Source organism: Hippocampus bargibanti, linkage group LG08 (assembly GCF_051943395.1).
Source record: "Hippocampus bargibanti isolate YZ-2025 linkage group LG08, ASM5194339v1, whole genome shotgun sequence".
Classification (NCBI taxonomy): Eukaryota; Metazoa; Chordata; class Actinopteri; order Syngnathiformes; family Syngnathidae; genus Hippocampus; species Hippocampus bargibanti.
This window is the reverse complement of record NC_142741.1, coordinates 22,747,199-22,765,035: the sequence shown is the minus strand read 5'-3', so window position 1 is coordinate 22,765,035 and position 17,837 is coordinate 22,747,199. Positions and strand designations below refer to the sequence as shown.

At 40.2% G+C, this 17,837-nt stretch overlaps 1 protein-coding gene across 2 annotated transcripts in view; it reads left to right on the top strand.

Moving 5' to 3' along the window:
* gpm6bb (glycoprotein M6Bb) overlaps positions 1-17,837 on the top strand; it is a 43,043-nt gene that overhangs the window by 11,972 nt on the left and 13,234 nt on the right. For both annotated transcript variants that reach the window (XM_089002912.1, XM_089002913.1), the window contains exon 2: positions 16,921-17,107. In XM_089002912.1, the coding sequence (XP_088859038.1) occupies positions 16,921-17,107 (187 nt within the window). The remainder of the gene's footprint in view (positions 1-16,920; positions 17,108-17,837) is intronic.

Below are 17,837 nucleotides of genomic sequence, written 5' to 3'. Positions count from 1 at the left end.
TCCCAGACAGAGTTTGTAAGGCGAAAAGAGTGTATCTAAAAAAAAAAATCCCATAGGAAACCATTAAAATGGGAATAATCCGTTCCCGGGTTTCCATAAAATATACTTTTCAACTAAATAAGCCTTAAATCTACACACACATACCTTATTCTATGTATAATAAATCTGCTATTGTATTGTAATGAAAGAAATACACTGCATTGTATCATAAAGTCACTTTATTTACATTTGTGATGGTCATTTGACGGCTTGATGGAATGGCGTTGGAGGTCGAAGGTCAAAGAGAATTGCTGTTTGGAAAGAGAGGCGCATTACATGAGGACTGTAATTAAAGAAATAAACTGTGCTGTAAAATAAAGTTTTATTTACCTTTTTGATGGTCGTTGATAGCTTATGAATGGAGAGTCATCTTCCATAAGGACTGTTGGTGCTGTTCGGTCGTGTGCTTCCGCCGAAGATCACTTCGCCAGCCGTGGTGGGTGTGTATTATGAAAATAGTGCTTATTATAAGGTGCAATTTTCAGAAATTTGAAGTTTGTAAAACGAAAAGTTTGTAAGATAAGGTGTTTGTAAGTTGAGGTCTCTCTGTAATATGAAGAAACTACGGCATTATTTAATATGGCCCTCTGATAATATATTTAGTGTAATGAATGTTCATTTGATGGATTGTACTTTCACAGAGAGTTGAAAGTATGCATTAAATTAGCGAATGAGTCCGAAATGGCTTTCATTTTTGCACACAGGATTCTTTTGCGCGGCTGACTGAGCATCATGCCATGGATTGAGCCACTATTACAGAACGTCAGTAAAGTGGACATAGCCCACTTGTTAGGATCAACTTTACCCTTGTCTAGTCAGTCTCTGGTTAGATTTTTGGCCTTCTAGGATCCGGAACCAGGATGTGGAATTTACGCCGCTTCTGTCCCAATAATCGAATTAAAGAGATCTGCTGACCCACTTGGTTGTGACAGGTTGTGGTAAGTGGGGGTAGGGGGTGTCCAGGAGTGTTTGAGACAAGGCCAAGTGTTGGGCCGAGGGGTGAGAGGTTGGAGGCGTGAGGTTGAGAAATAATAGTGGCTAGAGATCCCTAGAGGGAGGGCTCTGTTCATGGGAAACACCCCTCAACACTCAACACCCCCTGCAATCTCCATTGTGTCTCTTATTCATGTGTGTGTGTGCGTGTATGTGGCTGTGTGAGTGTGTGTATGTGTCAAGGCAAGTAGCTGGACTGTGAGACTGTTTGTATGGATGAAATGATCATACACTATGAATGATGTCGACCATTTTCCCATGGCAACATCAATCCAAATTTGTTGTTTAAAAAATGTGCTTTCGAAACATTTTAACATCAATTACTTTGTAAAACGTTTTACATAGCATGTATTTTGGAGAAACACTAATTTTTTAAAAGACTCATCCTCTTCTCAAATACAAATGGTACACTCGAGTCAGTCTATTCGTAATGTCTTGCGTTATTCTCCATGAAACTAGAAATAGCTTAAAATAGATGGGCAACCCACCCATTGTTAGTCCAGTCACAAGTCTGTGACTGACACACAGCGACAAATATGCTCCCCCCCCAAGGAATAATGTCTATGTTATAGGTCAGTACACCCGTACATTTAAATGTTATTGTTTTAATCCCAATGAAAGTACCCCCCACTCCGCACACTGAAAAATTAATATGGTCAAATCCTTCCTGAATGAGTCAAGTGGAGTTCGATATAACACCCAAAGACAAGCAAACAAATGTGATCTTTCACCACGCATACTTAATTTTCTTTTAGTTTAACACTTCCCGCCACCGCAGGATTGTATATGGTATGGTCACCTCATCTTCTTTAAGTCGCTGAACCAGGAAGTTGCTGGCTAATTGACAAACAAACTCAAATATTGACTTTGCAATTTTCATTTCACTTTTGCAAGACAATTCTTTTTTTTTTTTTTTTTTCAGTCACAATGGTAGCGCTCTCTTGTATCCAAGAATCAAAAATACAACAGTCTTATCATCTTAGCAGGAAGTAGCCAAGCAAACGAACACAAACACACTACTCCACAATTATTTTTCCACTTTTGAGAAGAGTTTAGGCATGGGTCTGCATACTAACTTTGCAAGTGTGGTTCAATTCAGACATTTCTTGTCCACAAGAATCCTGCATCTGTTTAAACTGTCATCTGTGAATCTGTACTCTGTGTGTATTGTCGCATTTGGCAAAGTACAGCACATGCTTGTGGTCATAATCAGTCAGGGTTGAATGATGGTCCACCATTCACAACCATATGAGGGATAACAGATATCGGTTTGCTAGGCCAACGCATTGTTCACCGATAATGGTGAAAAATATCCTTGGTAATCGCTAATGGTGTGGTGGCCCACTCGCCTGAGATGTGTGCGGCTAGCGTAGCATCATTTCACACCTAGTGATGGTGTGAATGTTCCGACCAATTTAGGGTGTTTTCCGCCTTTCGCCCGACGTCAACCACCATATGCTTTAGCAACCTAAGCAATGTTGAAAATGGATGGAGGTTTTGTACCCTAGCTTCTATGACTTTTCTCACATTGGTGGATTTCAGCTAACGTTACTCAGATGGAAGGACAAGATGAATACGTTGTCACTCAGGCCTGATGATTGGCTGTTGTTTGGAGCTAAATATGAAGTTGCTTATGGCAATGGCGTTGGTGTGTGTAAGGGATTAACCGCACAGAGTGGGATTTACTGTCAGGTAACACTTTGAGACAAGCTGGATATTCAATACAATACAATGCAATACATATTGATTTATATAGCGCTATGTTACAGCTTCAGCTGTAACATAGCACTATATACATGGACAACTATCATACACTAGAAATAAAGCAGTCTCAAAGATAGTAATGCAGACAGAAAAAAACAAAGATGATTCATAATTTTTCATTTAAAAAAAATATAGATGTCTGATTATTGATATGTAATGAAAATGATCTTACATAACAACCCAAAATAACATTTTCACAAGAAATTAAAATGAAAAAGAAAGTAAAATTGAAAATTTTCAATAAGATGATTTGTTAAGATGTATTGGAAATGTTTCATTATTTTATGTCTTTATATTAGTCTTCTATCTACAAATAATAATAGAAAGTATAAGAGTTAACTCCAATGTGTTTATTTTATAATATTTTTTTTTCCTGTAATGGCACTTTGAATGTGTGTGTGTGGGGGGGGGGGGGGAAGTGTGTATTTCTCATCATACTTGTCTGTAATTTGAGAATTGCAAAGCAAGCAACCTTATTATCCTCCATTATCCTAAGTGGAAAATAAAAGCACTATGTATTTTTTCAGTTACTCCTTGTTTTTGTCAGCTTTTGTAAGATGAGCTCTCTGCAGCCCGGAAGCCGGATTTCACGTTTGCTCATTAAAAGTAAAGCACATTTTCCTTTAAAATGTGTCAATCAACATCTTTAAATTGTGAGTTTCCTCCCAATTTCCAAGAGGGCCAACAATAACACAAAGCATCTGTCTCACGCTTTTGCTGGCACGTGCCGCGAACCAAAACCGCAGCGCCTGTGGATGATCCGCATATTCACTCTTTTTTGTTGTTGTTGTCATTGTTGGAAGAACGACTGAAGGAAAACATGGCCGCCGAGTGTTCCCAGACCTAATAAGACGCCAACACAAATATACGATTAGAATGTTGCTGAGTCAGCCACTGTTGTTGGCCATTGTTTTGGTAAAGGCTCATTATAACAGCGGGAAAGATTTGAAATTTGAGGAGCAAACTATTACTTTAATGCCGCAAAATTTTCTCTGGTGGGGATGAACTGGACTACTTTGGCATCCCTAGCACAGCTTTGAAGAACCTCCAATGAGAATTCAGAGATCAATTTCAACATACATTACATCCATCCATTCTCGTCACGAAGGCTGCGGGTGTGCAGGAGGCTATCCCAGCTCACTCGGGCTACTTACTAGGTCGTGTACACCCTTGACTCCATTTCCAGCAGATGAAAATTGAAAATAGTTTTTGATATCCCGACGTAAAAGCTTGGCCAAAACAAACATGCGAATCAAACCTCTGAAGATGGAGGACACTGATTCTCTGTGGCAACCCCTTTAAGGGAAAAGCCGAAAGGTGTACGTGTAAATATTAGGAACCAGGTCGTACAGCCTTAATGTGTAGAGGTAGCACTGACTACACCGATTTACACTGTTGAAGTTTTCCTGATTTCTTGAGTCTATGTAGAAAACAAAATGCAGTGGATTGCGATTGAACCTCAGTTAGGCCATTTGTGTCAGAAAAAGTCTTGAATACCATCAGGCAGAGATGGCCAGTCATCGTCATTCCGTTATTTCTTTTTTTTTTCAGTCTGTGATACTTTTTTAATCACCTTTACGTCATCGCTTCTGCCATCCCATCAGCATTGTGGCCAAAGGTGAAAATCTAATCCAAATACCTTGCGCACCCACTGTGAAATGCATGTCTGTTTTTTCCTTATCTGATTAGTTTTTAAACAGATGGATGAAAATCAACTTGCATCGGTGCTTAGTCTATCTTTTTTCTCCAACATTTGTCATTTGTCAGCAAGTGCTGACGGAACGTCTGCCTCTGTCATTCAATTTGCTGTGCAACTACAATGACCCATGTATGTGTTCGTAATACCATATCACATTATACATAAAACAATGTATATTTTGTGTAGTTTTAAGGCCTAGAAAATTGGAAAGTAGAAAATTATGTTTTATGGATACCAGGGAACGGATTATTCTCATTTTAATGGTTTCCTATGGGAAATTATTTTTTGAGATACACACTTTTCGCCTTTCACACTGTCTGGGAACCAATTAAGTTCGTAAGTCAAGGTATCAATGTATTATAGTTCACAAAAAATCAGTAAAAAAAAAAAGGAAATCAGAATGCTATAATGGTCAAGACTGATGTATAATTAGAAATAAATATTACAAAAAAAATATTTATTTTTATGTCGCACGTAATGAAAAAACACATTGAATAAGGCATGAAAAAATAGACATTATTCCTAGATTAAACAAAATAATAATTTTCCCAAAGTGAGATCGCGACTCGTGACAAACCTAGTGTGACGTCATTATGAAAGGCTCACTATGAAAAACGTACAAAGCTAGATGCAGTGCAGTCTCTGCCAAATAACTTACTACGTTTGGTGCTCTGTGAGCTTCTGACTGCTTTGAAACAACACGAGTCGGCTCATGATTTACAGTCATGCGATGTGAGCATAACATGCATCGCAAAAGAGCCTTTGAAGGCATTCAAGTAGAGAAGAACGTCTTTTTGTTTCCGCAATCCCAAAAGAAGCACGAAGCTTTATATAAATCACCCCCTTGTGGCTTCTCGTATTTACTCATATTTCCTCCTTCTCAGAATCACTTTTCCCGACACCCAACTCAATCAAGATAGGTTTGTTGCCCATTCGAACCTGAGACCAACCGATAACCCTCTATTTTCTCTTGTTTTTTTTCACATATTGAACTTGTCTGCGATAAGTGGGTCATGAAAACAAATGGATGGATCGCTGTAATGTCAATCAATGAGTGTGATTGGAGGCAGACAGTTAGTCGCATGGTGTTGAGAACTGTGTCACTTGACTACATGGTATTTACTAGTGGATCAACGCCAGTGGACCACACCCTCGGTGCTTCTTGGTTTCTATGCTTTTGTCGCGACATGCAGAATGGTCACAAAATCGTCTGAGAATTGAGAGTACGGGTCTTTTGTGGGTGTATAGAGGAGCATTCACAGCCGCCAAATTCACTGTGTGAAAGCCACATTGAAGGCTTCTCTGTTGGGCCCTCTCATTCAGAGCAAGTTCTGAATGTGCAACTCTCATTCTTGCCGCTTATTCCTGATCTCAAACTTAGTTTTTTGTGCTTCTCGTTACTTTCCAAACTAAATTAATTTCCTGTTGTTCTAGTGTAGAAGCCATTTTATTATGCAACAAAAAGGGTGCAGAAAGTGCTCAAATGGACAACCGACGTCACTTTTGTTTTTTAACTGACACCAGAAAAACGTTTTATAGCATCTAAAATACCCAAAACACGCAGTATGATATTTTTAGTCAAATGCAAAACACCAATAAAAATGACTTAAAGTGTCCAAAATCTGCACAAAATTGAGCTGCGAATTGGGCATTTTCAGAAAGTCCCGCCCACAGTTCGTGACGTCACGCCAAGACGTCTTGCATTGCTGGAGAATCAAAACAATGGCTTCAGATTCGGAGAATATGCTTTGTTGTTCCACATCCAGTTATGAATATGATTCAAATAGGTCTGAAGAGGAAAGCATACATGTTTGCAATCGATTAAAGAATTTATTCCGTGTCATTTTGAGGCAAACGGGCGGGGGGGGAATGTCTCACCCAAAAAGAGGCAATAAAATGGCCACCGAGCTGTGATGAATGAATCAGCCCGTTTCCACAGGCTGATACATTCCTTCCATGGAGCTTGACTCCCTCTGCTGGCGGCTTTTGGATGTAACACAAGGGGTTAAAAAAAACAGTACGGCAAAATACATTGACGTGATGGAAAGACGCGACAATGCGTCTTTTGAACGGTCAAGAGGCGGTCCTTTTCTGACGTCACGTGAGGACTTCCTGAATGTTCTGAGCGAGTCTTAAAATGTAAAATATAGCTATATGCGGTGGAATCTTATTAAAATACGCCCAGTAGAAGTCATTTGAAGCCATTCTACAAATTATGGACACAACTTGTCCGGAGACGTCGGTTGTCCTTTAAGATTGAATGATTGTCTGTCTTTGTGTTGTCATATTATTTATTTATTTATTTTGTTCTTTTGTCTTCATGATGGCGCCACGAGAGTGGCTACCTTTCCAGCAGCTCCTATATATTGTTTTTCCTACTTCTTCCTTTCGTTTCCTCTTCATTTTACAATTTTGCTCCTGTGAAATTTAAATTTCTCCATTGTGAGACTAAAAAAGGCTAATCTAATCTAATCGCATCTTTCCTGATGGAAACCAATGGAAATTTAAATCACTAACATTTCAAGAAACGAAATGTGCCTGTCCTTTCAGACACATTACATAAGCCTTGTACAAATTAAAGATAGTAACTTGCAAAAGAGGAACAAAAACAAGTTCAATGAATCATGTTCAAAGGTTATTTACTTGTGCCAGGGTGTTGAATCTCACTTTCCACTGGACACATTCTTTTTATTGAATTTTATTGTCTACTTTTCCGTATTGTAACATTCCCCAAATTTTACTGAGCAGCTTGGACAGAAAAATCCTGTTCCTATTCTTTTGTTATGGTAGTTTATTATTACTTGTGTCATTCTATGAGTACAACAATATTTCAATTTCAGAGGGTCCTCTGTGCATGACTGCAGTGCCATAACACAAACATACTTACAGTAAGTCAAAACTTGTCCTTGTCTGTCACATGTTATCCTAACAAAGGAGTAAATTCATAATGACGGGAAATATTTCTATGAAAAACATTTGCAGGCCATTAACATGAAAAAAAATCCAATGGCATTCATTGAGTGTCTTTTGCCAAGTGATCACAAACTTTATTGCCGCGCCGCAAGAAATTGATTGTGTGTGTAACCACGAAATGTCACAACCATGCAACCCGAGGATCCACTGAAAATATACCTTCAGTAATCCCACTTGAAATACTTTTTCCATATTCTCAAAAGTGCTGATTCATGTTGCTCTCTATACTTTTCATGCCGTCATTTTCATTTGTGTTTGAACTGAATGGAATGGAGACAATTACATTTTGGCTATTACAAAATAAAGATCCAATAAACATCTTAATGTGACCATAAAAAGGGTTCAAACGATGCATCTCGTCTTTACAAGCATGATGTCAGCTCTCCTGGTGTTCAACAGGCCCGACTGTGGAAAAGAAAAAAGGTTGAAGATTAGTGCGGCCCGTTTGTTGGTGTGTTGTGGGATCCCTGCTAAGTTCGCTTCCCTGACCCCTGAGGCTCCCCCTTTTTCTCCAAAGTCTGGTATCCGTGAGAAGACCCCAATTCAGCCCCCCTTGTCCCACTCCCTGCTGAAAGGCCTTTCTCTCATTAGCATGCCCCCAGGGGCCGCTCTCCATGTCGTTGCCAAGATCCTCCAAGCCCCTCCCCCACCACCACCACCGCCGCCATCGCCTCGGTCATCCCTCGCCATCGGCTGTCGTCTGTCTGTTATTTTTAACAAGCAGCTTTGTACGCGCCGTCTAAACATCACCGTCTCATTGTGTTCCTCTTCAACTTCGGTGCCGTTTTACCCAAATATAAGATGGAAAAACACAGCGGTACACGAAACCCATCACCGACACCTCTTTGACTGACCTCACATGGGAAACAGAGTTACTTGACAGCACAGTGATAGGGTCTGACTTGGATTCGCACCCTTCCATCGGGAGTCTATTTGCATTGATATTCATGGTGCTACTTTGGTCACTGAAAGAGTCTGGGAACAGCCCACTTTTTTTTTAAATGTCTTGAATAACTGATAACAAGTTAGGGCCTAAAGTATATGGCCAATAGTTGCTGGGATTTGGATGGTATTGAGTCTCCTTTGGGTTTAATTCCCACTCAGTGACTGTGTGAATGTGAATGCATGTCTCTCTGTCCATGTCCTGTGTTTGACTGGCCATGGTGTAGTCTGCCTTTCACTCGGTTCCAATTGCCTCAACCCTGAATAGGATAACCTGTATTGAAATAGTTGGAAGGGTGAGTGGATGTATAGATGGTCGGAGGCATGAGGCCTTTATTAAGTCTTTGGTTGCCCTTGACGACAATCTACGCAAATCGTAATGAAGAGCATTTTCAGCTGGTCGCCCTCCTTCATCATCTACGCTAAATGGCTACTGTCCTTCTCATGTCACATAACGTTGAATGACAATGACGCCTTGCGCAATCCGATGAATCAAACCTCGGGAGCATTTGAATCGGTCTTTTGTGAGCGATACGTGATTAATGAGTTGGGTGAGATGGGGTGTTCAGGACTAAGATAAATGGCTTGTCTTGCAAACAGATTGCTGTCAGTACAATGCACACTAAAGGATATAGAACTCTCTCTCCCAAGTGGAATCAGGATTGTGGGATTGAATTATTACTGGTGTGTGCTCATTTATACAGAAAAATAACAACACCAGTAAATTTATAATGGATATCAAGAATTTCCCTCAACAGATAAATAGATACAGTAAAGTCTCGTTATATCGATATTCTCGGGAGTCGGAAAAAATATTGATATAACCGGACTATCGATATATCCGATCCTGCGGCATGTAAATTTTCTCCTTGCGTTCATAGAAATAGTATCGTAATAAGCAGTACTATCGATATAACCAATATCGATATAACGAGATTTTACTGTAGTTACTGTGAGGTCTTCTCTCAGAGAAGTTGTGCTTAAAAATGTAGCTTTCATTGTTGCTCAATTTATATAATTCATCCACTGCCAGATGATGTGCAAATATGTGTCTACTCCATCGCCAGGGTTTTTGTCATTTTCACTCAAATTGCAGGACCCACAGAATATTGAGTTTTAGGACTACACAAACATTCAAAGCTGTGTAAGAAACCTTAGACTCTCTTCTTTCATCACAAAAAAAGTTTATTTCGAGCTTACTTGTTTGTAGAGAATCAGAATCATCTTTATTGCCAAGTATGTAGAAGACGCATGGAATTGGTTTCCGGTAGAACGCGCTGCACTAGTATCATCATCAAAAAATTGCAAAGAGGCACTGTGCAGTTCTATTTGGGTTACTGTTTAAAGAGTTAATGGCTTGGGGGAAGAAGCTGTTTAAATGTCTGCTGGATTTGGTGCGCATGGATCGGTAGCACCTTCCTGAAGGGAGTAGCTGGAAACGGTGGTGGGCAGGATGCGGAGGGTCCAGTAGGATTTTCTGCACCCTAGTTTGGATTCTTGCAGTGTGCAAGTCCTCGAGAGTGGGTAGGGCGGTGCCGATGATTTTTTTTCCACCGTCCTAACTGTCCGTTGAATTTGGATTCCCCAATGCTCAGTAACTCTTCCCTTGTGTAACTAAGCCGTCGCAAAAAACAAATGAAAATGACAAAATCAGGAATAATACTGGGGTGCGTGTGACCGAGGCTGCCATTTGCGGTGCTATCTTGAATTTGAGTTATCTGCATTGAAAGTGGGGGCAGCTGTACAAAAGGTAAACGCTGGCAGAAGTCTGAAGCTTGAATCGCACAAAACCCCAACAAATTCGGGAATGGCGCTGCACGTCATGCTTTTCAATTTACGAATACATTTTGGAATGGCAGTGAATGAGTTCACATCAAAAGACTCTAAATACGTATTAGAAACTTGCGGTGCTATGATCTGCAACTGCAATAATGGTGCATTAAAACTCATGCACTGCACATTATTGTTACTATTGTCTTCGATTTATTTGTAGATTTTGCCTTTATGTTTAATCTGCTTTTATTGTTGAGTGTTCAGCTGTGGATGGATGAGGTGCAGTTAGCGATGAACAACGGACAACCCGTGCTTGCCGTCTCAGCAAAGTAAACACGGAGGCTACTTTTGACAAATTTCCCCTTACATAGACTGGCCTCGTCTCTGGACGGAGGCCATTAGAGGCCATCTTGGCTCTTTTAATGGTTGCCCTCAGAGTGGAGCGAGTCTGGAAAATAAAACTCATAGATATGTGAGTGTTTTGGCAGCTCTGCAGTCAGAACACTAGCAAACAATTGTGAGCTGTAAACAGACACATCTGTAAGTAATGAGGTCTACACGTCAGATTAGAATGTGGGTGGATTTTTTTTTTTTTTTACAGTGATACCAGCCTGCGGGAGGACCACTTCACGCATGATATCCAAATATGTGTGACATAAGTCTAATAAAAGAGAAAAAGTAGATCTTCAGATATAAACCTGAGCAACCCTGTAACATGGCGTTCCACAGGGTTCAATCTGGGGTCCATTATGCGTTCATTGTTTTTGCACTTCCTGTCTTAAAAAAAGGGATGGTATTTCCTTTAACCGCTATTACAGTCAGATCAATGGCCCACTAAACAAATAGGACACTGAATCAACAACCACGCTACTGGGTGCTTCCAAATAGTCAATCGAGGTTCTGGGTTTGAATCTCAACAATTCCGTGTGTGTCGGGGTGTTTTCTTCTTACCTCACTTTACTTTCAGAAATTACATGTATTGTCTGTTGTCAATTGTATGTCTTTTTTAGCCATATAAGTGCCTTGCACACTGGGTCCGAGAGGACATTAATTTCATATGTGCTGTATGTCATGCATATTAGCATAATTGACAATAAAGCTGACTTTGACTTTGGTGACAAGTATTGGGTTTACCGCACTGCTTACTGAAACTCGCCTTAATGAGGACTGTCGAAAATGCATGGCTGGATTGCGTTATAATTCGAAGGGTGCTGTTTATTTATGCTTCCCAGCTGTTGAAAGGGTTTTGGCTTTACGTGATGACAGCCTGTCATCATGTTGTGGTTGGTTGTGATGAATGCATGGATGTAGAGGAGGGGGTTTACATAAGGACATAAGGAAGGGGGTGTCCAGCTAAAGGATTGTTCCTGCGTGATCTCTGCGAGACAAAGCAAATCTACCCTTCTGAGTCATCCTCCATCCTTGTTGGAGACGCTTTTTTTGGGGAAGTGTGAAGTGGTCCCTTGAGGTCAAGCGCTGCACATTCGACTCGGGTTGGAGCTCAGCGGTTGGCCGGAAAAAGCCTTGCTGTGGTTCTCAGTGGAGCTTTGAATGAATTGGTCGTGATGGAGAGGGGAGAGTACCCACACAGATGGGTCTTTGTTTTCAAGCTTCTTGGCCTCTCATCATCAGTTTCTTTTTTTTTTTTAGTTTTTCTCACACACTGATACTCACAAGTATCTCTCTCCTTGTGATGCCAGCGTGACAAATGAAAGCTCAACACAAATAAGCTGTCTGCTCCTCCTCTTTCTTCTCTTCCTCATCTTTCTTTCGCCTCCACAAAACTAAACCGAAGCAGGAGGGCTGTGCGGCGGCGGTATCGGAACCATGTGAAAGTCATCAAAGAAGGAGGGGGAAAAAGTTGCCAATGTGATTTTGATTATCACCCACATGGTGTGTTTGCTAAGCTATTAGAAACCATATATACAATATAATAATCAAATGCAACATGTGATATTGTAGACATTGCTCCATCCATTATTCTTGCCAACTACAGTGTTTTGTCCTATATATTTTTTAGGCATTCTTATTTGACAAGTGTAAAAAAAAAAGTTAACTGATATATTCCACCATCAACATAACATAGTGGTCAGAAATGTATGTATGCTCACCACGTGTGTGTACATTTTACAGTGAGATTCTTCTTGCTTGACTTTAAAGAGTATTGGTTGTTTGAAACTTAACCACAACTAAGAAACCGGATGAATAAGAGACTACACACTCGCGGTTACATTTGTTCATGTTTACAGGGGCCGTTTTGTGTAGCCTACAGCAATTTAGTAGTTTTTTCCATGTATATTATGAACATATATCTTTGTCAAATTCACACAGCTGCATATGCCATCTGCAAGCTGGGTTTGATTCGACTCTAGGGCTGAAAACAGTATTTGTGAGGGACAGCTTGTAAATGTGGATCTTCTCAGATGTTCAATACAAAAAAGGGCCACAATTGCGAGGTACACAGCTGATGTTTTAAACATGTGTATCGCAAACTGATCACAGAGGAGCTATAATGTCTACTCCACATGTGGAAAGACACATTTTATCTTGTTTTTCACCCCACTAATGAGCATCAAAAGGATTTGGGTGCTTGACCTAAAAAAGGCACATGTTCTCGAGTAATTTGAGTACCTCGATACAAAGGCATTTTTTTTCTGCCTCGAATACTCGCTTATTTTCATGAAAGTCCCACAAATCGCAGCAAACAAAGTTCATGCAGTTGCATGACAGTAGCATACCACTCCCCTGGTGAGAAGTTCAACTTAAAGAAAAACCTAACCAGACCAAATAATATAAGGACATCAGTGCCTTCGCATGCTTTTATATTGAAGTTGTTCCAGGCAGCGTATTGCAGTGTAACAGCCGACTTCATACGTCTGTACATTCTACCATTCAATAGATTATCGTATTTTCCAGTGTATAAGGCACACTTAAAAGCCTTTCTTTCAAAAGATGACCCTGCGCCTTATATGCCGATGTGCCTTATATGTGAAGTAATATTAAAGGACAACCGACGTCTCCGGACAAGTTGTGTCCATAATTTGTAAAATGGCTTCAAATGACTTCTACTTTACAAATATTCCACCGCATATAGCTATATTTTACGTTTTAAGACTTGTGCTGAATATTCCGGAAGTCTTTTTTTTGAGTTGGTGACGAGTCCGTACGCGACGTCACTGAAGGAACGCCCCTGACCGAAAAAAGGACACATTGTAACAGTCCTTCCATCACGTCAATGCATTTTGATGTGCTTGTTTGGCCTGAAAACGTCATGTTGCACCAAAAACAGCCAGAAGAGTGCGTCCAAGCTCCATATAAGGAATTTATCAGCCTGTGTAAACGGGCTGATTCATTCATCCCAGGGAGCTCGGTGGCCATTTTCTGCCTCTTTTCTGGGACGCTACATTGCAGTCCAGATGTCTCAAAATGACACGAAAAAAACACTCACGGGGAATATTTCAAATCAAGCTCATGCTTAATCAAAAAAGGTCCATGGTAATATCCATCCATATCCACACATTTAATTCCAATTCCATTGTCATTGTGAGGGCTTGATGGATCACAGCCAATATTCAGTCAGCCTCGCTTCATTGACGCACCGTTTCCTCCTTTCAAAGGTCTCAAATAACTTTGTATCTGGCCACAATTGCCTGTGTGGAGCCCCGTCACCTTTTCCCCTGTGCTGTATGTGTCCATCAGAGACGTTCAAAGTGTGTTCAGGAAGGGTGCTAAAGTGGCTGCCCTGAAGTCAGGAGACAATTTGTATGCACTTATTCTCTCCGTGCTCAAACTATCGAACTAAACTTTAGTTTTAATTAGTTTTCAGAGTAAGTTTGTTAGTTTGAGGGTTTCTTTGACTGTCCTTTGTTTTAGATTAAGGACTATTTATTTAATATGTTTCTTGTGTGAAAGAATTGTGTACTAAACACTTCGCATACCTTAAAAATTACAACTGTATAAAAAGTAGATAAACAAAATACAGGAGCTGCTGTCAAGGCAGCCACTTTCTTGAAGTCAAAAGAACAAAAAAAATACAGAATATGACAACACAAAGACACAGTCATTGAATCTGAAGCATGTTCTGCACCCTCTTTGTCGTATGAAGCAGTTGAAACGATGAAAGAGAAGGATCAGAGTGTCCTTTTCACCAGTGGATCAGGGACGTCATGGTGAAATGTGCACGTCTGCTACAAGCTAAGTTTTGCAAGCAAACGCAAAGCTGTAGCATCCATTGGCGAAAATAGATTGTCTCACATTTCCTGTATCACGTAAATTCGCTTCAATTCCAAGCCGCGACAGTTCCACATACGCTCGGCGCAGACACTCCTTTCTTCTCATCGCGGTCTCCTTAAGCCATGCATCCATCCAGGGGCAAAAAAAGCACAATCGCCCCAGAGCTGTCCAGCGATGACAGTCTAACGTCACCGAAATTCCTTCCAAAATTAAATTAATTACATTTAAAATAACACCAAATCTTATACTCACATTTTTAATGGGTGGGCAGGCCACCCATAACCGGACGTGAAACTAAATCCCGTTTCACCCGATGTTGGGTATATTGTAACTATAACAAAATTCATAGTCACAGGGTCAGTGGGTTTGGAAAAGCTCTTTTTTTCTTATGACTCCACATATGCTGTTATATTTGCATTTTCTTGGTAGATCATCATCTAATTTCTCCTCAGATTCCAAGTTATGCCTTTTCCTTGCAAAGACAAATCCCATACTTTGAGCTCTACGACCAAAGAAAGCCAATGTTTAGCCCGGCTAGTATTTGCCGTCAGATTGTTTGCTCCAGCAAAACAGAAAAAGCTCGGAACACTTAGTCCCACATCTTTTCAGACGCGTCTGATTCCCAGCCTGGGACAAATATTTTACCATCACCCCGGACTACACAAAGAGTCCGGATGAGCGGTCGAGTTAAAGTTCCAGTGGTGGGATATCAGCTTAAAGAACAACCGACACCACTTTTTTGTTTCCTAACTGACATCACAAAAACTTTTTATAGCATCTAAAATACCCAAAACACGCAGGATGATATTTTTAGTCAAATGCAAAACACCAATAAAATGACTTAGTGTCCAAAAACTACTTCAAATTGAACCCGGAAGTGGTCACTTTCAGAAGGTCCCGCCCCCTTGTTCGTGATGTCACGCCAAGACGTCTTGCCTTGCTCGAGAATCAAAACAATGGCTTCAGATTCGGAGAAGATTCTTTCTTGTTACTCATCCATCATGAATATGATTCAAATAGTTCTGAAGAGGAAAGCATAAATGTTTGCAATCGATTAAAGAAGTTATTCCGTGTCATTTTGAGGCATCTGGACAGAAATGTAGCACCCAGAAAATGCAGAAGATGGCACCAAACCTCCGTTGGAAATGGGCTGATTTGTCTGCTGGGAATTTGTGTCAGCGAATATCAAATAGTAGTCTTGGTGCAACACACAACGATTCACAATCTCGTTATTTGTGTTTTCCTTCTAATTTCGCCATAAGTTTTCAGACCAAAAAAGTACCGCAAAATGCATTGTGTGTCGCGTTCTCGGTCAGGGCCGTTCCATCCGTGACGTCACGTTAGGAATCGTCACCAAGTCAAAAACAAGACTTCCTAAATATTCAGCGCGAGTCTTAAAACGTAAAATATAGCTACATGCGGTGGAATCTTTGTAAAATACGCACAGAAGTGAAGTGAAGTGATTTTACAATTCATGGACACAACTTGTCCGGAGGCGTCGGTTATCTTTTAAATGTACTCAAGACATTGAGCTACCAACTATCAAAGCCGGAAGAAAAAAAAACAAGAATAAAATTTGGGGAATTGAACGCAGAAGGAAGCAAAAACACGCATGCTGAAAGTTGTGGTCAGATTTTTTTTTTTTTTTTTATTAATTCAAATGGCATGCAAACATACAAAGCAACAGAAACAAACAAACAAACAACACTGCAAACAAAACACAACAAAAGTAGACAAAACCATTGGTTTTGAATAGCTTGTGGAGCTTCTAAAAGTACATCTGAGGTGTGTCTCAGCAAATCTTTCTGCATACTTGATATTTTCCAAATAGTTGGCAACATACATTAGGTGACATAATCGCGTATGAGACAGTACCTGATCGCACAGGAAATAGGAGTTCCTGACAGATAATCATTTTACAAGAAGAAAGAAGAGGAGAGAAGAACAAAATAGAAGAGAGAGAGAGCGGGGGAAGGGGGGTGCCAGGGGTTTTAACATTCCATCGAGTCTGCACAACATAGTGAAAAAAAAGAGAGGGGGGGTAGTTGTGGTCAGATGCATATGTTCCACTGTACATCAATGATGTCATCGCAAAGCATCTTTAGTGCGTTTGGATACACGCAAGCGTTCAAATATAAGCAGGATGTCGAAGACGACAACATCCTGCCACGCACACATGCACGTAAATGGAAAACACAAGCGCGCTCGTTTTCGTTTGCATGTGTTTGCGACTTCATGCGACCACCCGAGAGAAAAACGACCCATAAATATATTATTATTATTATTATTATTATTATTATTGGATATGCCTTTATTAGTCTCACAGTGGAGAAATTTACATTACATTACATACATATACTCACCATTTGGGAAAAATGAACATATTTTCTCCACATTTCCGATATTGATAGCATATTTTTGGGTTATTTGGGTCATTATGAAGTGAATGACGCTTTTTTTTTTCTTCTCCAGACTGCTAAACTCTGCTTTTGATGTGTGTGCAGGTTGTTTCGAGTGCTGCATCAAATGTTTAGGCGGCGTGCCGTACGCGTCGCTGGTGGCGACCATCTTGTGCTTCTCAGGCGTGGCCCTTTTCTGCGGCTGCGGTCATGTTGCGCTCACGGGAACCATCAGCATCCTTGAAAGTCACTTCTCCAAGGTCGCCAGTGATCACGCCATGCTCACCGACATGTAAGTGGAATAATTCAGGGCAGTGCTTTGAAACATGAACTCATGACGTTAACTTTGGAGTCAGCCAGGCTGTCCTCAACTGTTGGTTTCAAAATGCTCATCTATTAACTGGTGCACATAATAGGGAGCATATATTATAACTTTCTTGGCTTGCAACTCAGTACAGTATTGGACTTTGACTTTTTTTGTCAATTTTTTTCCACTGAAATTATTGTTGAATTGTTTTCAAAATATTTTATGACAATTATTTGATGGTTATTCTTGAACAGCACATTGATTCAGCTGTGGTTGACTTTGGTGTGCTCTATGAGAAAATTTGAGTTGAATAGAAAAGTCCATCATTTTAGCAGTATACTTAAAAAGTGAAACCCATATGCAGATTCAGTTAACATGGGGAAAATACACATTTCAAATTATTACATTAAAATCACTTTGGGGCAACTGGAAATTTGAGTGGTTGAAAATGTGTAGTAGTTTCCCACTTGATCTGAATCAGAATCAGAATACCTTTATTCGTCCCACATGGGGAAATTTGCAGTTACTCCTGTTAGCGACCATTTCAATTTATCAAGTACAGGTAACATCCGAGTTACGACCGGGTACCGATCCGACAAAACGGTCGTAAGTTCATTCAAAATGGCCAACGTGACTTTTACATGTTGCTTTTAAGCAATGTTTTCTATTGTATATGTATTATATACCAAACTGTTTACAGTTCATTGATAGATTT